Raw genomic sequence first — 21403 nt, 5'->3', positions numbered from 1 at the left:
ATGATGTTGACGGAATTATTGAATCCACCCCCCAAATATATATATATATATATATCATTCCATGTTACATATGCCGTACCGAACTTGCAAAATAGACATTTCCTTGGTCTACGTTTTACCCACGACTTTATAGTTCTTGGTAGGTTTAGAAGCAATATTAGAGAAGTTGATATCTGTGTAGAATTCCATGTTATACACTTATATTAGCAGGTAATTTAATGAATGGAGTTCTCATTCCATGTTATGATGTTATTTCACAGAAACGAAAGCAGGCAAGAGCCTCTATCTCTCTGTGCATGTAACCGTGAAGGATAATATTACGTACAATTTTTAGGTCTCTGTCTCAGGCATTGATTTAACAATCTAGTCCCTCGCGTTTTTACCACAACCAAATTTGTCCCTCATACATTTTGACCGTCAACAAAATGATGAAGTATGACAAAAATCCACGCGATTCCTCTCTTGGCATCTTACCGGGCAAAAAGCCCTAAAGAATCAACAAATTCAGAAATTTGTTCGAGAAGAAAGGGGCTAAAGAGCAGCATATTATGTATTCTTGAGGAATAAAATCAGCAAAAGTTGGAAACTTGAGGGGTTGCTCGTGATCCATATCCAAATAATAGGAGACCAACATAAAAGTTATCCCTTAGGATTTAATTAAACGTGAGGCAACCGACAACTCCACCATGTTTCATGCTACTTAATACTAGTATTAAGGGAGGTGTAAGTACCGTGTCATTGTTATGCGATATCAATTCATAAATGATAAACCACCCATTAAGGGAGGAGTCACCGCAGTAAAAAAGATTTCCTACTTATCATTACTCCCATTATCCGTTACCATACTACCTTACGTGATTGGTAAAATAAAATCTTGATGTAATAATAAATTATATATGCTTACCAAAGAAAAGAGAGTCTCAAGTCTTGCGTAATGCGTAGACGGAGTCAGCAGTCAAGCTTTGCCCTTGAGCACGTCCTAGATAGATCATAGATGCTGTGTCCCAACTTCCAAGTGTGATTGGTGTTTTTGGAATTTGACAAAAGTTGTCAATACGATTGAGGCATTTGTTTGTTCGGCCATTTAGGTACGACAAACGGGTCACGTATGATGACTCCCTTGGTTTCCTTGACGTCGATACCAACTACATCGTACTTTGTGTTTCTCCGTATTAAGTGCTACTCCGATGCTGCTTCCCATTTAAATGCATATGTATGAATTCCAGAGTCAGTATACAAATAATCTGAATCCAATTATATACTACTATGAGAAAGTTGTAGAACCCCAAGCGTCCAGAAACCAGCCCCAGCTGTTCGCCTTTAATGCCTTTTTTGTTCTCTTCACGAGGAATTTTTAACTCAACCCCACCGAGTCTGCTCGCTCTGTACACGCACTAACACACACCCGCGGTGGAATTGTCTTTCTTTTATAATTTATACAGGATTACTGTATTGGTAGCCGCTTGAAGAAGGGTTGGGGGAGCTGCTGAGTAAATTCCAGAAAAGGGATGAAGAATAGAAGTCTCTGAGCTCTGTTTTTGGTAAATGGCTGAAGAAATTTGTCTCTTCATCAAGGTCAGTTCTATTTATTTCCCCTTTTTCCCCTGCCACTTTCCTCTTCTTTTGGACATGACCTTATCTTTTATGCATCTCAAATGAGGAACGCCAGTTACAGTCTGGCAATGGGTTCAGGGCTTCTTTTTCTTTTTCCTCTATTTTTTGGCCCGAGAAAGTTGGAATTTTTCTCATATTTGTGTAATTTTTTTCCTGGTAGCGTGCATATTTTACATGGGTTGGGTGTTAGATTTTAGGTTTTTATATCTTTTTCTTGATCTTTTTTTTTTGGTTACTTACCACAAATACAGCCTAACTTCACCAGAGTAGGTTAGGCTGGCATTCATGTTTTCATCAGTCTTTTGTAGTTAAATTTGCTGCATGTGTTGTAGACGGTCCTTTGAGGATTTCTTTTATTGTTCTACCAGCATTAGCTGCTCCCTTTTGTTCTTGCCTGTTACTTCTTCATGGGTAGTTGAGCTGCTGCTTAATTGACCTCTCTGAAGCATAATTGCATTCATTCTTGAGCTTTGAAAATAGATTTCGTGCTCATTTCTCTGATGTTCTGAGCTGACTCCTGAAGCAACAAGCAGTCTGTGTTCCTTTTTAGTGTTATGTTCAATAATAGTCTTTAACCTTGACTTTGATTTTTGATGTTACTCTGGACATTTAAGTTTTCACGTTTGAATCTATTCTGTTGTGCATTTCTGAGAATTAATTGGTATTTTTAGGTTTAGTTCTTGAAATCGTTTGTTTGTCGTAAATCAAACTCTTCTCTTGAGGCAGTAATGGACAATTTTGAAGTGATTTAATTTTCGATTTTCAGCATATAATGGTTTTTGTAGTAGGCATTGACATTTGGACTATATTTGCATTGCAGGACGGTCTTATAATAAAAGCTCCCAAGAAATCTCCAGTGTTGTTGCGGACTATAGTTTTAGTATTTGTGATGGTCTGTGGTGTTTATATCTGCTCAGTCTGTCTAAAGCAAACCAATTTCAGCACCAAAACCGAATTTTTGAATATTGAAGTTCTAGACAGTTATTGTCATGAATATGACATCGATCGGTCCGAAACTCCTTACTTGCATTATCCCAAGCCTAAAACATTTCGCAGGTAGTATTGAGAACTTGGTTTGGCTTATGTTTGCTGTGTACTGTAGTCTAATCAGTATTCTTATCAATATTTGTCATGTTGGCAGGGCTGAATGTTCTTGTAATCCTGTACGACTCTTTGCCATTCTGTCGATGCAGAGATCTGGCAGTGGTTGGTTTGAGACCTTGCTGAATAGTCATGTTAATGTCAGTTCCAATGGTGAGATTTTCTCTGTCAAAGGGAGGAGGGAGAATGCTTCTTCAATCACAAAGACTCTGGATAGAGTTTACAATCTCGACTGGTTTACAAGTGCATCAAAGAATCAATGTTCTGCTGCTGTCGGTTTCGAGTGGATGCTTAATCAGGTAAATTTTTTTTTGTATTTTGGACCAATTTAAGAGCATATGATTCTTTTATATTCAGTGCCTTAGAACACCTCTTGCTTGCTTATCAACTACGTAAAAGATTGGAGTCAAATTCACAAGTTATTCACTATCAATGCCTTGCTGTCTGAAAGCACGTTGAATCAAGAGCTCTTTTAAGGGGCTTTATAGTCCTTCATGCTGGTCATATTACTTAGCTAAATTGGGGAATTATTGAGAAGAAAGGAGCGGAAGTTATTCTGCTCTTCAAGCTAAAGATAATGCAATAATCTATTTCCTGAGTGCTGTACAGCATGTATTTTCAATATGTTCCTATTATCCGTTTAGTCAAACATTGATATCGTCCTATCTGCCAGTTGAATTACTCATTATAATAAATAATGTGCCTCTTTTTTTTTTTTGGTACTCTTTTTCCTTTGCTTTTTTACATAGTTCATAGTTTAAATAAGGCAACTATGTTGACCATCATATGTAAACCAGAATAGTGATTCAGAGGAACTGCATCCCTCTAAACCCTTCCGAGCCCCACCCTCCACAACACCCACCCCAACCGAAAAGGGGGAAGGGGGGAATGTAGAAATGAACTATATGTGCACCCTCTCTTTATCATTTTTAAGTAAAGAAAAGCTGAATAATTTTTGGAATCATTATAGTTTTCCTGCAATAAATTTATCCGCTTTTTATATGCATAGTTTGAAGTGTTGTTGGATTTTATGGCATGACTCTAGTGCAAGATGGAAATATCTTGATATCTATAGGAGAAGTTACTCCAGTAGTAGCAACCGGAAAGTTTCCTTTTGTTTCTCAAAAGACAAGACTTGTGTTGGACATGAATCAAGACTATAAGTGGTTGCTAGTTTGATCAAAAAGCAGATGCTTTTTGGAACATTGCAGCCTCTTTGGAAATCCATAAGATCTGCTCATACAATGTATAATAAAGGACTAAATGACTAGCAGATATAGTGTTTTGTGAATGCGATGTGATATCATTCTTCCAATCATGGGTTGTCTTGTCAAAACAGCTGAATTAAGTTGTGATGGGTGGTTCAGGGATTACCGGAGCACCACAAAGAAATCGTGCAATACTTCAATGATAGAGGTGTTTCTGTAATATTTCTCTTCCGAAAAAACCTACTTCGCCGAATGGTTTCAGTGATTGCAAATTCTTATGATCGATATGCTAAACTTCTGAATGGCACACACAAGTCTCATGTGCATTCGATAGAAGAGGTCTCTCTCTCTCTCTCTCTCTCTCTCTCTCATTCATGCAGCTGTATCCCAACCCCTACACCCCCCCCTCCCCAAAAAAAATTAAAAAAAAATGAACAAAACCATCCATAAAAGAAAACAAGAAATAGATCATAAGAGAAAAAGGGTGAGTGTATTCTTTGTTTGTGCCTGCATTATTCTGACAATATTTTTTTTGTTGCTTCTTCTTTGCAGGCTGAAACCCTTTCCAGATATAAACCTGTCATCAATTTAACATCTTTGATGACAGATTTAAAGCAAATGGAGGTGACTGTAATGAAGACTCTGGAGCAGTTCCAGAGCACCCGGCACATCATTCTGTATTATGAAGATCTTGTCAAAAATAGAACTGTAAGGAGCTCCTTCTTCAAACTTTATTGGAATTCTTGTTGCAAATTCTTTTTCAGGATCTTAGTAAAATAAAAGTATACAGTATATTACAGTGTGCTCGTGCTCTCTTGCTCTTTTTTTCAGAAATTAGTAGATGTCCAAGAGTTTCTAAAGCTGCCACTGATGGAATTAACTAGTCGTCAGGTTAAGATACACAAAGGGCCATTATCAGAGCATATTGAGAATTGGGACGATGTTAACAAGACCCTACAAGGAACACTTTATGAAAGGTTCCTCCATGCTGACTACTAATCATAGTCCTTCAGAAATCCATGAAGGAGGCGTGCATATTAACCAACACTTGCAGAAACTGACTGGTATTGAAGGTTATTTAAATACCACTCAAATTTAATTTAGCTTAGTGCCACAAAAAAAAAAAATTTGTTTTTTGCCCCTTTTTCTGTTCTTCCACTACTTCACTCTTCACTGATGATGTCACGGAAATATCATGTATAGTTCTAGACATGTAATTTAGGCAGTGAAAAGAAATACAGAATGCAAGTCAAAGGTTCGATTGCCTATTCTCAAGTTTCTTCTCTGTTAGTCTCGTTCATTTTGTTGTTCGATTTGGTTCCGCCTCTTTATCTTTAGCCTTAAAGTTTTCCAAGTTACTATTCTGCGGAGTACCAAAAAAATAGAAAAAGACTTGCAGATGTTTCAAGATGGTACAGCGCTGGTTTTTGTTTTTGCTTTAAGATTGTACGACCTTTTTTGTTCCATTGGTTGCGTGTGTTCGAATTGTAGAACGAACAAAAAGTTGTGGATAATTCTTTTTTACTTATATTTCTTCTGATTCTCAATAAAATTTAAGATTACATAATGCTGGGCCATAACTGTTTTGGGCTCGGATTCATATGCCAGCCGCAGTCTAGTGGAAAAGCTGTGAGTCCTGAAGTTACACTTGGTTATATTTCTCCACCCAGGGGTGTTCGTTATTCCGCGAGGCATTTGTATTTCGACTCGTCCATCAGGTATTATGCAGTCCCCCGAATTGGGCTCCCCGCTGTTACGCTTATGGGCCAGTAGAAACCCAAAAAGACAATAGAGGAGCTGCCGCAGCAGAAAACGCTTGAACCATTAGGGGGTTTGGAGGAGTTGGGAAGCGGAGATATCTACATTAATTCTACGAAATTTTTGAAGCAGGGAAATACTCTCGTAAAAGCTTTGGCTGTGGATCGGTGGCCGCACAATTTTAAGCCTTAAACGACTGACTGGAGCTCGACGTTTTCAGGGGATGCCAAGTGGTTGAAAGTACAAGTCCTGACTCCTGAGCAGGGATTAGGTTATGAAATATGAAACATGAAAGATCAGCCATGTAGAAGAATGGGCCGGGGCGGCTTTCGCCTTTAGCAGGTTGTGTTGCTTATGTATGTATAAAGAATAATTTGTGAGAGGCGAGGCCACAAGTCGGCCCGAAGTAAGTACCACGTACAGAGAAGAAAGGCAAGTTTTCTAGTTGGAAAGCGAACTCGTGCTCTCCTCTCAATGCCACAAAAGAATTTCTAGGAGAGGGAGGTCAGTGGAGGAGAGTAAGATAATCTATCAAAATATACCAAACCAACGGTTGTGATTGCATGTGATGGGTAGGCCCTTGTCCCTATGTCACCTTTCTCCATTTAAATACGACATTAAATTTCAACTAGCCAGGCAGAGAGGCTACAAACCAAAGTGTTTGAATGCTGTATCAGTACAGTCGTACTAACTTCTGTGAAATAAACAATTGGCCCGAAATGTGTTGTACTACACAGAAGTTCATTCAACCATGATCAATAATTGAGTGTGTTTGGGCAGCCAATTATTTGGCAAAATATATTTATTGACATCACCATTACAATTTTCAATACACCTTTTTATCTTCCCAATTACTTTTTTATCTCACATACATCACATCACAAAAAGTGCTACGGTAAAAATATTTCAAATAACTTACAATCCAAACACACTAATTTAGTGGGATGGGGTGTCACGATTATGAGCTTGGTTATATTACACACAGAAAAGTTCATAATAGTTATTTCATAGACACATTCTCCATAATCATTTGGTTGTTTCTTAATCGAACTAAATAGTTTGCTTAAGCTCTCAACACTCTAACCTAAATTTTAAGCATATAAACCCCCTCCCCCCCAACACAAAAATGTATCTAAAGTAAAATAAAAATTGAATTTGTACATGTATTTTCACAATGCCACTGATTATGGTAATAGTATCACAAAAATAAACTAGTGAAAGACTCATAGTGACGACACAAGCCAGCTAGTTGTGTGCCCCCATACTAGCTAAGCTCATTGTGTGCCCCCGTACGAATCTAGCTGTGTAGCCTAATAATACTGTAGCTTAATTACGTTTATACTGCACATTGTCCCATAAAATTTTGATTCAACAATTTAAATTGGTAGCCGAACTATCCGCGCAACGAGTAAAAGTTGCACGGAGCATGCAGATCAAAAACATGGAGGACAGGCTCTTTGTTCCTTTCTTGATGATGCACTTGTTTTAACAATAACAAGAGAAAAAAAGAGTTAGGTTTCTAATTCTTTATGATTTTTAGTGAGGACATTCTCCAACCAGTTCGGGCTCTTTTTGGCTGTATAAATACCCCGCGAACATGGGGGTTCTAACGCACACCCAATGCAAAACTTCATTTCTGCATCTCCTCCTCTATTGCCTATCTTTCTTCCTTCCACATTGTCCATGGCCCGGGCACGTTTAATTCTCGCCATCCTTCTCGTTGCTGTGATGGCCTCCCATAACCTTCAGCCTGCTGAAGGTAGACGCTTGTCATTCAGGACCCCCAACAATCTCATGGATAACAGGATTAAAAATGTACATGTAGACCATGGCAACTCAAATGGCGATAACAGGAGCACTGAAACTAATCCAATGCAGTTTGTAGTCCCGGCAGCAGTGGAAGCAACACCACCTGATCCGTCTGTAATGCTGCCTTGCCCGCCACCGCCTCCTCCTCCTCAAGCAACGGTGAGAGGTGCACCGGGTCATGCTGACAACTTTCGACCAACTGCACCTGGCCATAGCCCTGGGATCGGGAATTCCGTACAGAACTAGGGACGTGCCAAGCTAGCCACTTGCTGGCGTGCTTATGCTTTCGTGAATGTGGTTCCTATCTATATATATATATATATATATATATATATATGTAGGGGTTTCCTCGGTGACTGCATTTCATCTCCTATTTATCCTCCTGCTTAATGCTTATTGTATGTGTCTAAGATCTACTGTAAAGTAGTAGTACGTAGTTTCATTGTGCATGTTCTGTTTATTCATATCGTGAACCAAGTGTAGTGTGAATTTATTACATGTGGCAATTATGTGTGTTCTCAAGTAATAGTGTGGATTTATCATAAATACAATAACGTATATGTATATATGAAGGGTTTTGCAAGATAGCCGTCATTTTACACTTGATAGTGTTTCCCAACAAAAATTTAATGAGAAAAATGAAGTGAAGTGTGTCAAAATGAGAAAAGAATTCGAAAGAAGATGTTGAAAACTACGTAAAGTAGGGGAAGGAATGGGTAGGGTGGTATTAGGGAAGGGAGTATAAGTGAGAAATCTCAAGTTAAAAATCTCCTATTTACGCCAAAAAAAATAAAAAGAGTACATGGAGTAAATTTCTATGAAATTATCCGTCTAAGTTATAATGGGTTTTTAACCACAACTGTTTACCAGCTTTTCAATGCACATGACATAATTGATTTAAGTACATATAATACAATAGATGGAAAAGTTTTAGAGGAGTGGCAATCTTGTTATACAGAAATTAATATCCTAATTTTCACAGAAGCGAAGTTAATTACGCTGAGAAATATTCTCATCTTTGCACCTCATAAACCGATGGACAGTATCACAATTAAAATCTTCAAGAAAAAGTGAAATTAATATAGTTTCAAGCTTCCAGAATGAGTTTATAAATAAGAATTAGATTGTTTCACTTGAATTGAACAAGCCTTAATTGCTAAGAAAAAGCGACTTTTGTTTAAATCAGAACAATTATGCTATTATTGGCAAATTATAATTTTCCTCCATATTTTGGTTCTTATTTTCTTCTCCCATCTATCCAATTTAAGAGGCTTATGATTACTTAAGTGCCATCAATCACAATAATTATACGAGTAATTAGCGGTGAATTATATGGCTTTATTAGCTACTAAATATTTATTAACTAACTTGTTCAATGTCTTAATGTCGGATTTTCTACTACCTAAGAATTACAAGTTTTAGTGAAAAATCTCCTCATAGTGTATTAATATAAAGAAACTGGAGTGCAATTCTTCTCATGTTTTGCTGAGTAAAATATTACTAGTATAATTCTTGCAAGATGGTGAAAAAACGCTCAACACTTGGTTATAATTCTCTTTTCTTTCGAATGTAGCATTATTGTAGTTGGCAAATAATGGATCAAAACTGTAGAAGTGACATCGGGAAATCTTCATCTCAATTCGTTTTAACTAAAAAAAGGAAGAAAGAAACAGAAAAAAAAAAAAAAAAAAACCCTGCATCTCATTTTAGCTTGTCTAACTCTTGCAAAATCCTGCGCCAAATCCCAAAATTCGAGAACTATTCTCCTAAAGGGATCATGGCAATTGGAAAAGATCGACAAGACGTCTTTGCTCTTGATTAAACTCGCTTCTTCTATTTGCGTATTCGATCAGATCTCTTATTCTCTAAAATTAGAGTCTACATATGTGTGTTTCAGTGAACGTTGTCGGATGGGATGAATCTTCCGCGAGCATTGTACATTTCGGCCTCCTGAAAAAAATAAGCAATCATCACGCAAACTACAAAGCGAGATATGCATGTATTAAGGCTATGCAACTGTAACATTCTGATAATAATACATGTTAGTGTCACAAGGAGCCCAGCCCTCGTGCTTCCTTAGCTTAGGTTAAGAGAGGTAGCCAATGCAAGTTACCCAATTGGCAATATCAAATCACTTTCTTAACAAAAGTCGTATATTTGAGTCTTGATATAAGGGTTTGATTAGTTGATAATCTGTAAAAATTGCTATAAAATTTGTAGTTTCGGGACGTGTCTTAACTTGTGGTGATGATCGGAATTATAGTCACTCAAAACTTTTTTCCATGCCCAAAATAGAAAGAAAGGGTGAAAAACAGAAGTATAAAGGGCGAATTATATTTTATCCCCCTGTGGTTTAATGTTTTTATACATAACTCTTCTATGGTTTCAAAAATTATATATAACCCCCTCATAGTTTGGATTAAGGTGTCAAAGTGATAGAAATGATCATAACAGAACCTTTAAAAATATCGAAATTATCCTTGTTTAAAAATTAGAATGGTTAAAGTGACCAAAATATATCAACATAATATACATGACGCACTAACCCCGTATGATTTTATATTTTACCATATAACTCTCTTATGATTTAATACTTTACTATATATAATCCGCTTATTATTTTTAAAATAGACACATAATCCCCTGTGATTGATAAGTAATTTTCAACTTTACATAGTGGTATTTTTGATATTTTAGGTGATTCCGTTATGAATTATAAATTTTGTTATTTTGACACTTTAATCCAAATTATGAAAAAATTATATATTTTTTTTAAAACTATAAAGGGATTATGTACAAAAACACTAAATCACAAAATCACAAAATCACAAGGAGGTAAAGTGTAATTTGCCCAAATATAAAAAATGTCTACAAGCTCATGGCATTACCTACAACAATGAGCGAGAGTCGGCCGAAAAGCAGTGATAAGTGAACCTGACAACCTCAAGTGCTGAGTCTTAAGATGCCAACTCAACCGAAAGTTGGTATGAAGCAGTGAATCGGAACGAGGTTTCTGGACTCTTGTCATGTAGATACACAGTTCTTTGCCCAGTTGAACTCTTTTCCTGATCGCTTTTTTGTACATTCGTTTTCGTACCTTGATAATTTAATTAATTATTACGTCAAGCGCTCTCAAACTGGCCTTAACCTGGGACTGACCGAGGAGATCCTCCCATGCTCTCACTGGGTAAGTTAGCAATTAGCATCAACCAACCTTGCCAACTAGTTAAGGATGTTCAAGCGTTGTTGCACAAAATTGGTGGTTCACTCCAGAACAGCAATTTTCTGCCAATGCTAGCCTATTGCTCGGAGATGAAATATTTTTTTTTTGGTCCTGTAACGATAATATTTTTATAATCTAATCTATTTTATTTTAAAGGCTGTATAAAGAAATAGTAGATATACAGACCTGACTAAATTAAAAAAGTGTTCTAATATCTCTTTTAAATTTTTTTCACTAAGATTTGAACTTCTAACCTTTCACTGCATATGAGATTTGAACTCTAACCTTTAGCCAAAGCTCAATGATTTTGCAGGGAGCCGAATCTAACCACATACGAATAATAAAAGAAAGGTAAAGCCGCCTCCCAGCTATATATTCTACAGTACAGTACATCATTGCAGGCCTTCAGGTTTTGGCACTAATTACGGCCGTAAGATTCACATCGTAAATTGTATCAACAACCGCCTGCGTACACTGAATCTAACATTAATTAGTAAGAGATGTGAAATCATGGTACTTCGAAAAGGAAAGCCGCCTTATATGGTAGTATTCCATACTAAGAGTAACATATGGCAATGATCGATCAAGAGTTTTTGCTCATCCTACTCAAATACGACTTGATTTTCCCCCGTTACCTTTTGTTTGCCGTCCCCCTATCTAGAAGGTACGGAAAAAGCGACGGTCGTGATGGTATTCCAAGCAACTTGTGTGCAGGTGTTGAATGTACATTTGACAGTCCAAAAGGCCAATGCATACATTTGATGCATTCACAAGTGTGCATTACTAATTCTAGCTAAAGACACAATAACTAATTACTAGTTGATTTACATGATGCCTAGTTAGTTCCCATGGTAAAATCATACCGGACATCCGTCTGAATTTATTAAAAAATCACTTAATATGACAATTGATAAGAGATGAAGTTTGAATCCTAATCTCTCACTCAATTACATTAAACTTGGCCACCGGCCTTTGGGCTGGTGGTGGTAGTACATCGAGCTGGTTGATTACAGAAATTTGAGACCGTTGGGATCCGAAAGGCACGAGAAAGATCCTGTTGTCTTCCCCCCCCCCCCCCCCCCCAAAGTCACTTTCAAGCTATTCCTCCCGCACGTTCACTCTAGTACTATTAGACTAGACCAGCTGTGCATATGTTACTAGAATAGAAAAGGCACTGCCTCTGTTTTCATCATTTGAACTTACTAATACTGCAAATTCAGGCCCAACACCAACCACAAAACAGAATCAAATGGGCGGCTAATTATAATTAGTATTTACCTCTTTTTAATGTAGTGCCTTTACGAGTTTAGTGGGGCGGGTGACGGAGAGGCTTCCTGGACTCGAGGAGCCAACCACACATGCGTCCTTTTCAAGGAATCTTCTTTATTCTGATTCCATTCTGCAAGTCAAGATCGAAAAAGCGCGTCGGTGGTGTGGCGGCTGCATGCAGTGGAGGCGGTCTAGGCATACCCCAGGGTCCTTCCTTGGGTTGGTCTGCTGGATTTGTTTAATTCACTATTTATCCTTTGAAATTTGATATCTGTAAATTCAAAACTTGATTTTGCGACAAAAACAAGTGCTGGGGACCCCGGCGGTGGATGGCTGTGGTGGATTTGACTTTACTCAGCTTTTATCTCGTGTTGGTGGAGTACTGGAGTTGGTTGAAGGAGAGGTGGGAGGAGGAATGGGGCTACACGCCACTAGCAATGCCCGAACTTCTGGCAGCAACCAATGGGGTGTTTGTAAATTATGAACCAGTTGAGCTCATGCAGTGAACCAGGGAAGATTAAGTTTAGGCTTGCCAAAAAAAACAGGGAAGATTAATAATCCCCGGTGCGAAGCAATGACCCTGGCAGTTTATAGAATCAACAAATTTCAATAACTGGAAGTTTTAAACACAAACAGCTTTGTGTCGAATGAAATTTGAAGTGATGCAGGAAGGTACACCTCTTACAAGTTACAGCAACACGCTCCAGAAAGCAGAGGACGAGCAATTTTTTTTCTTTTTCTTCTTTAAACAGCCCGCTTAATGCTGAGATTCACTGAAGGAAGGCTTGTTTTGCCAGTAAAAACTGCAAAATGTTGATCATTCCCAGTCGCTCTCCCTGTCTTAACCTATGGCGGGCAATTAATGGGTATCATTAAACTTGGATCCCCTAGACCTCCAATTTTTATCCCTGGAGTCTTGCAAGATCTTCTACCAGCTTGTACCATTTAATTTACGTCATGGAGTGTAACAAGCATTTGTGTTTTCACTTTATATCTAGTAAGAACTCTGGATTCAGCAAAGATACTTCAGTCCTATATCTATTGCTTCGTCACCTATGCGTGGCAATGAGTCACCTTACGTGAATTCCAATTTTTAAGTGTGGGCTATGTTCCATGCAAGTCACTCTATGAATCAGTGATCCAAGACCTTGTTGAATACATACAACAAAACAGCTCATCAGCAAAAATATATCCCTAATGCAGTCACTTAACCAAATTCTCCACGAGCAGAAAGAAGTGATCAGGTCATTAGCGCGCTCTTTTTCTCTAGTTCTAAGAGGAGTGAACCAGCTTTCGGTTATCAGCACCAACGGATTTGGGCATGGCAGGCTGTAATAGGTTCACAAAAGGAAACTCAGGAAGCCTATCACAAAAAGTAGAGGACATGCCCATTAAAATACTATCAAATGCCGTATTGGACAAATCCAACGAAGATTTTGAGGGTCAAAGTGTTCCTTTTATAAATTTCACGGAGCACATCAGATCTTGACTCATGAGTACAGATATTTAGTCAAATTACGGCTGTTGATCTCGTCCATCCATTAATAACCCAAAGTTCCTTCTCTTTTTTTTTTCTCCATTAGTGGCAGTTGCTCTAGTAGTTGAAAATGTTATTTCAATAAGTGCACATGTGCAGAAAGCAATGGTGCTTCTACTTTCAAACAGAATATTACTTGATTCCAGGGGAACCAATTTCAGTTGTAACTCTTTTCTATTTTCAATTTCCTTCTTCACGGTAGGTGAGGGATTCTTTTAACAGTAGAAAGCAACAATCATATAGAGTAATGAAGTTTGCAATCACACCTTACTTTCAAGAAGAATACAGCAATATTTGACTTAACAATCAAAAACAGGTGAAGAGCCTCAGCATTCCAGTCGTACAATAATTTCCGTCACACTTGGGTTCCTTTATTAGCAGCCATTTGGTTAGGCAAATGGTTACAATTTCTGTCAATGTTCTGCTACGAAAAAAGAAAGAAAACAGGGAGTTGAGTTATAAGGCAATTTTTGGCACTGGAAGAAAGACGGTAGTGATGTAAGAAAGTTATTATTTCTGATCATGGTTAGCATTCTGTGGGTTGTTGGATCTTAATTTTTCAGCAGTTAAGCGATCAAACAATTCAGTCAAAAGCTTAGAACATCATAAACAAAACTAAACTATGACTACAAGACAGTTGTGTTTCACTTGAATTTGTTGACCGAAAGAGTTTGGGCATTGCATATGAACCATCCACATAAAAAAAACGTAGACATCAATAAGTGGGTAGTACAGAAGAATCCCAGTATTTTGGCGTTGCATTTGGGTGGTGGTAAGGCCAACGCAGTTATTCTAACACAAGAATTCCAGGTCCTATAATCTGACTGGATCCAAATTTATTGATTTAATGATTACTACATTTGAACAACTAAACAATGAAACAGCATCATTTGAGCACATTGAAAGGTCAAGATACATTAAAAGTATCGACCTGCAAAGGACATACTTGAACCTGTGATTAACAATTAAACTAATATTCTAGGGATCCTCAGGTCATTTGCACTGATCTTATTTCAAAATATGTAGATTAGTCCAATTTTTAACTATGAAAAGGACAGAAAAAATGGAGTCCTAGCAATAAAAAATAACAGAAAGGAGGAAACAGTGACAGCATGCGGCAAGGTTGAAAGATCAATGACAATGCCAGCATATGATTCAATCTAAGATCATGAACTTAGAATAGTTTAAAGGAACATGGACGATCCAAAATCATGTAGTTGCATAGATATTTGATAACTGAAAAATCTTCTACAGTTTATTTCCAGGATTATAAATACCAAAGCAGGTGCAGCACACTTACCATTCAGCTCTAAATCCTAAACAGAAGTAACCATTTCCTTCCCCACCTTGCTCCTCTTGCTCTCCCTTTCTATATAGACAAAAAAAAGATACATAAAACCTTCTCAGTCAAGACCAATAATATCCTATTCCCCTAGTTATGGCCTGGAACAAACACATTTATATTTGCGGTTTCCTTCTTACGGTTATTGCCGGCCATGCTTTTCTCTGTACAGGGGGAAGGCAACTAAAAGAGATCAACAAACAGAAATCTGATCATTTTAAAGATGAGAAAGGACAGGGAAATCGGGGCAAAGAACCAATAGGCTCAAAGCATATCCCACTGGGGCACAAAGGTGATCTTCACGTAACGTGGACCCTTGCTAGTCATGAAATTTCAGAAGCGAAAGAATCTTTCCCACCAACGTCGAGAGTCAGTCCAAATCCAAATCCTGGATTTGGCAGCTCACTAACAGCATACGTGAATGGTTTTCAACCTACAACACCAGGAAACAGTCCAGGAGTTGGTCATTCATATGTAGGAGGAAAGGCGGAGAATAAGCAAAATGCACCAAATAGTACGTCCAGTGTAGCTCATGCTCTCGAGTCAAACCCCGATGATTTCCGACCCACAGGACCAGGTCGCAGCCCTGGTGTTGGCCATTTCTACCGAAGCGCAAACTCAGAGCCAAATGTGTAGACAAATTGGGTACTTATAAATCTATGCAACTTGTCTGTATTGTGGAGTTCCTTTGTTAAATGGTTATCCACTTATCAATAAGTCCTCTTAATCCAGTCCCCACATTCTGTAAAGAGTTGTTGTATTCACTTGAAGCAAATATGTCATCTGTAAAGAGCTGCATTCGTGTGTAGCAGATATTTGTTCTAATGCATGCTTAGAAAATCAGCTGTGACAGCTGAAGTATTGCTGAAATAAAAGATAAAAGTTAGATTAATTGAAATGCATTTTGAGTTTTTTTGTTCTATCATGCATGCAAGTAAACATTTCTTGGTAAGTGGACTCTGAAGCCCATGCACATGCAAAATGTAAAGAAAAATAGCTTTAATATATCAAGAAAAGAGGGGGGGGGGGGTGGAAAAAGACACAATAGAAGAACAAAAAAGATAGAGACGAAAAGAAAACCAAATTAAAATTCTCATTTTCAGACCACAATTCTTGTTCATAATTAACTGTTTGTGAAATTCTTCAAGTTTATTTGTATTTATGCAATATCTTCTAGAATTTGAAGGATGATCAGCTCAGGTTAGAGATGTTATAAGCATGCCTGCTTTTTCTTATTGTGTGTTAAATGTTTTTCATGTATAGCTGCCACTGTTTCTAAAGTTCAACAGGGGAAGACAGAGAGAGGGTTATCCAACTTCCCAAGTCTTGACAATTTTGACAAGTTCCTCACGAGTTTGTTCGAGGAAATTAATTAATGTTACATGTAAGGATTACATATTAGAAGTAAGATTAATTATGAATTATATATGTAAATATTTAACTAAATGGGTAGTTGAAGTTCCAGTTGGTAAGTGTATCCATTACTAGTTGAGGATTTTGGAAGGAGTTATTTGTCTCTGTGGCAGGCCTCAGTTAAAAGGGGGAGAGACACCATAGACCACAGAGTCTTCTCGCTTTACACATGCCCACGGCAAGACAAGGTTTTGGCTTCAACTGTTTACACAGGACAAAACTCTGATTTTAGAGACTTTAGATTTGATGTTGACTAACTTTCACTCACTTGTTTAGTCTTCTAGCTGAATAAAGTTGAAAAAGAGTAAACCCACCACCATATATCACAATCACAAGATGTCAACAACAAAGGTTTGGAAAGTTACAAATCATTCCGAACATCACACTTCTAGTACCAGATTGATATTTACCGGAATATAAAAACGCCAAGATTCTCTTTACAACTCGAATAATCAGCGCAAAAATGGCAGGCTAGAAGGGTCGCTTTCCCACTAGAATTTTTGTAGGAGTGCGACGAATTCGAGTTCTTTCTTAGTTAATGACAATTGCCCACTAATTAAATCTCTGGATCTTACGTGAGAGGGATTGTTTGGAAAGCAGAAACAATTCTCCAATTCCCTCAATTTGTCGGCTATCTGTTGAAGAGAAAGTTCTAAAGCTCGTCCCACCCAATTGAGATAGAAAGGGGAATACAAAGTGGAGTTCAGTTTAAAAGGTTTCCAAATGGGGCAACATAAAATAAAACCCCAAGCGTGGATTGAATGGCCGGCCAAATCAAGCAAGGGCAAAATTACAGTAAAACAGAACTTTTTCGTCTGGGGTAAGTGCCAATCATGCACTTTTATTCGATTCCTATGGGCAAGGACAGTTGTATGTAACAATTAAACGAGCACATGCAAACTATTTAATGAGAATTTCTGTAGTAATTTGATAAAGATTGCCAAGACTAAAACAAGAAATAATATGAACCCACCCCGAAAGTGTAATAACAGCGAAATTAAGCGCCAAAATTACAAATCAAAGAGGTAAGCTGGCCTTCAAAATCTGAGAATCTGGACACACACAACTGTGGACTTTTGGACAGAGAGAGGGCATAACGGAATTGCTGATCAAATCGATTACCAGCCATCGTACGCTCAGGCAGCGAGGTTCCGTTCACGGAGGAGGCTTGTGAATCTGCTGAGGCGGTGGCGGGACAGACACCACCGTGCGAAATGGGAGCGGAAATTCTTGAGTCTGGCGTGGTTTTACTTTAGTCGGATATTTCACCAGCTGCTACACTAAGTCAATTATCAGAAAGTCTGATTGAAGGGTTGTATTTTCCTTAGTGTGGATGGTGGCTGTACGCATGTGAAAACTTTTAAATGTATCTTCCAACCACAAAACTACAAACACACACCAAGAAAAAACCATCCAAATTGAGCCATATAATTCGACTTGGAAAAGCCTTTTTCCTTTTAATCTAATAGTACTTTTTTCTTCTATAATTACAATCGAGATTCCTAATTTTTTGGAATCAGCAGCTAATAAAATAAGAGTAAATCTTATATACACTGACCGTGTATACACTATCACCGTCTGATTCATGACATCTACGCAAAAGTTGAATTTCAAATTTAAATTTTGCATAATTGTCATTCATCCAACGTTAATAGTGTATACACTGTCAGTGTAGGAAAGATTAATCCATAAAACAAACCAAAAAAAAAAAAAGTGTTATCCTGGTCCATACTAGTACTAAGTTGCCTATAAATTTTGATCAAAGACTAAATGATACTTAACTTTTTTAATGCTGACACCATCTTTACATTAGTCACGAAGTAAATAAAAAAGTAAGTACAAAAGTATTTCAACTTTTGGTTATTTCAACTTTTGGTTACAAACTCTATGACAATTTATATGGTCGTACAAGCAACCTAAAGTAACTTACGGTTGAATATAGCAAACTGAGTACAACTTTTTATACCTTAGGAAAATTTGAGATTTAAAACAAAAAGATGACTTTGGAATCTTTGAATAAAAAAGAAGAATCAAAAGATCTTTACTAAGCAAAATGAATATTGCCCATAAGAAATGTCGAGCACGTTCCACCTTCTTGTGGTTGCATGCCCAAACCTGTGTAGAGATGGGAAAGAGTCAGAAAGATATATGTCTGTTTAATTAAAGCTCAAAAGTGGCTTTGGATTAAGGACAACATTTAATTTGAAACCGCAAAATCTTATAAAATTTCTTCGACCGAGAGAATTCGTTGTTTAATCGCTGTACCAGTACTAAAATTTCTTGTGAGTTCTGTCCGTCCGTTCGTAGCTTTATAGTTTGTACTAGTACTAAATTTCTGGACAACGGCAGGGCTTGGGAGCACGGGCCAGAGGGAATTTTGCACGGGTGCCGGGGCATGTGTGTTACAATCATTAATGTTAATTAGCGAGAGTACCAAACACCGCTTATGAAATGTCTTTTGAAAAAAAAAAGTACCAACTTGTTCTTCATTAGCGGTACAACTTGAGCTGTCCACGTATTTTTAGCACTACTCTTGCTCCTACGCTAGAAGAAAGGAAAGTCTAATTGAATTTATATAAGAGTTAAAAAGAAAAAGAAACAAAACCCACACCTTCCTCAGATCCAAAAGGTTAACTATTGCAATTTCTAAATTTTTTTTTTAAATGCACTATGCTTTCCCTTTGTGCACGAGAAGGTGTGATTTGAATTTCCGATCTCGTACACGGAGAACTCTCCGGGCCACGAAACGCCCAGTGAATTAGTGTGTTGATCCATCTATCAATTTTTTCGGGTGCCCGCATTGTATGCCAGCAGAAATTTCATATTCATGCCGAGGGGTTTTTTTTTTTTTTTTTTTTTAAATACATGCCAAAGTTTAGTTATATTGTTAATTGTATTCTGTCGATTGAGTATCATCGGGTAAATTCACCAGATTGATTGGGTTAAGTATGAGATGTTAACTAGAAATATTTCAGACTGAAGGCAGGAAATTAATTAACGTAGCGTAGACCAGAGGCAGTCATTTACGTACCAGTACAAGATGGGTGTAGGTTACTGGCTGAGAAACATGTTTCTCTTTTTTTTTTTTTCTATCGATACGATAGCTTTCTTTCTATACTATAATATGAGGAAGGAGGAGGACCTGAAAAGGTCCAAGGGTAATTCAGAGGGGACTAAACCATCACCAGATCAAACGAGTGTACTACGCACCTGTCTAGATTTATTTAAGCAAGTCCACATTTAATTGTGACAAATTGGTGAGAGGCATGATTTCAAAACCTTGCCACTCCACCAAGCTTTAATGCTTTGATGGTAGCCATCGGACCAAAGGCTTAAAGACTCTTGCTTGGCCAATGCATTATGCAGTGTCTTAAAGACGTGTTGATTCTTAGAGTTTGCTCTTCTTCCATTTTTTGCCTCCTGTGTTTTGGTTCAAGAGATCACGGCACTTCTTGATTGTTTAAATCCGTCCCATGGGAATCCAAGTCTCCAAGATGAGTGAATGGTCAAAGATCTTGCTATCATGTTTTCCTTTTCAGAATAAAAGTTCTCTTTTCTTTTTTCTTTAGGCATTTTAGAATGAAAATTAGATGCTTAAACTCAATTCTTCTTCAGTGTATTAAAAAGTTCTTAACTGTACCTCAGCTAGTTTAAACCTCCTCGGGAAATTGCTGTAAAAAAATTTTTTTAAAAAAAAATTGAGCTCTTTCCAAGGAGTTATTATTAGCCCCACTCTCTTTTATCTCATCTTCTGTTTGAAGGGTTATAGTCCGACTTTCATCCCAATTTTATCCAGAGTTCATTCGACCACTACTGTAGTGCACCACGACCCACAAATCATATTTTTTGGGTTTTCACTATTATGTGGTTGCTTCCTGCCTGCTGCATATGTCCAAGCATGCATTTCCGTGTCGTAGGCAATTTACATAATATGGAGTTTCTAAAAGCATTAATGCGAAGAAATTAGTTTCTCTGCCTGGAAGTGTTAGTTTTTATAAAAATTTGCTTTATCATACATGAGATGAGAATGACATATCCTTGCCTATGTACATGCATGATGATCACGTTTCATGTATTACTATCTCGCAAATTACCTTTATTTTTTTTTCCCACAAAACAATGAATAGCAAAGTCATGAGATGTAGAGCCCGACCAAAAATGAGGAAAAAAACAAGAATGCATCATAGCATGAGGATAAAACTTGAGTTGGATGTTACAGCACTAATGAATAGGCTTGCGAAATCTTTTCACCGCCTACAATGAAAAGCGCCGCTGTTGGGGCACAAAGCTGCATGTAAGCTGCATGATATGGTTTGTCCAGAAATGACAGTACAAACCGTGAAATGTCCTATGAATGGCTTGTCTCTGTGATCGTTTTAGTCGGACAAACTCCCTGTGTAATTCTTGTTGTCCACCAATGTTTTGCTCTTTTTTCTATCCTTTGCGTGTGTGTGGAATCTTCCTAGATGGATGGGACCGCCCATGTTTCAACTTACTTTTCTACCCCCTTAAATACCAATCCAGATGTTGGGATTTCTTGCTTCAATTGCTGGCCACCATTCCCTCGGCTTCGTTTTGCTACCAACTTTCTTGATATCAGCACTATCATTTTTCCTCCCTCCTCATTTTAAACTTGGGGATTGAAAGATACACAGCTCATTATTCGCCGATGGCCAGCTTCTTTACCCGTTTGCTTATCTTCCTACTAACCATTTCGAGCCAAGAAGCACTTCGCAGCCATGGTAGAAATCTAGGGGAGGCAAGGAGCTTGCAATGTACATCTCGTACGCATCGAGCGGGCCGCGCAGCGAAAATAGTTGATTTGGTAGAGGCCAAGAAACCTGTTGCGGGGCAGGGGCCTGGATTCAGATTTCTAGAGGGAAAAGTGGATTCCTTTCGACCTACAAACCCTGGACGTAGTCCTGGTATGGGTCATTCCAAACATAACTAACTGGGCAGTTGATTAATGTCTGATCGTTCACCTGACTGAAGCCAGAATGCTTGCTTCAAGTTAATTTTCGTTCAACGTCCAGTGTGATGTACGCCTTTTAATCTCTTAATTTCCAAAATTGTGTACGATATAATGTATATGTCGACGTGAATCAGTGACTCCATCGATCGCGTTTTCT

At 37.8% G+C, this 21403-nt stretch overlaps 1 protein-coding gene across 2 annotated transcripts; it reads left to right on the top strand.

The window, feature by feature from the left end:
* Positions 1-1098: 1098 nt before the first annotated feature.
* On the top strand, positions 1099-5198 carry LOC113701089 (uncharacterized). Of its 2 annotated transcripts, XM_027221577.2 has the most exons (6): positions 1104-1575; positions 2435-2670; positions 2756-3014; positions 4083-4262; positions 4476-4631; positions 4755-5198. In XM_027221577.2, the coding sequence occupies exons 1-6, from the start codon at positions 1546-1548 to the stop codon at positions 4920-4922; spliced, it is 1029 nt and encodes a 342-aa protein (XP_027077378.1). In that variant the 5' UTR covers positions 1104-1545; the 3' UTR covers positions 4923-5198. The 2 variants fall into 2 exon arrangements, with proteins under 2 accessions (XP_027077379.1, XP_027077378.1); XM_027221578.2 differs by lacking the exon at positions 4083-4262 and having other exon boundaries at positions 1099-1575.
* Positions 5199-21403: the final 16205 nt, after the last annotated feature.

This window comes from Coffea arabica, chromosome 7e (genome assembly GCF_036785885.1).
Source record: "Coffea arabica cultivar ET-39 chromosome 7e, Coffea Arabica ET-39 HiFi, whole genome shotgun sequence".
Taxonomy (NCBI): Eukaryota; Viridiplantae; Streptophyta; class Magnoliopsida; order Gentianales; family Rubiaceae; genus Coffea; species Coffea arabica.
Note: the sequence above shows the minus strand (reverse complement) of the source record. Positions and strands in the feature narration are given on the sequence as shown.

Bases quoted from the DNA above. Each gene is read 5' to 3' on its own strand.
- LOC113701089 (XM_027221577.2), top strand. From the start codon at position 1,546: ATGGCTGAAGAAATTTGTCTCTTCATCAAG. The intron at 1,576-2,434 runs GTCAGTTCTATT...TTTGCATTGCAG, and splicing joins AAATTTGTCTCTTCATCAAG to GACGGTCTTATAATAAAAGC. The intron at 4,263-4,475 runs GTCTCTCTCTCT...TCTTCTTTGCAG, and splicing joins ATGTGCATTCGATAGAAGAG to GCTGAAACCCTTTCCAGATA.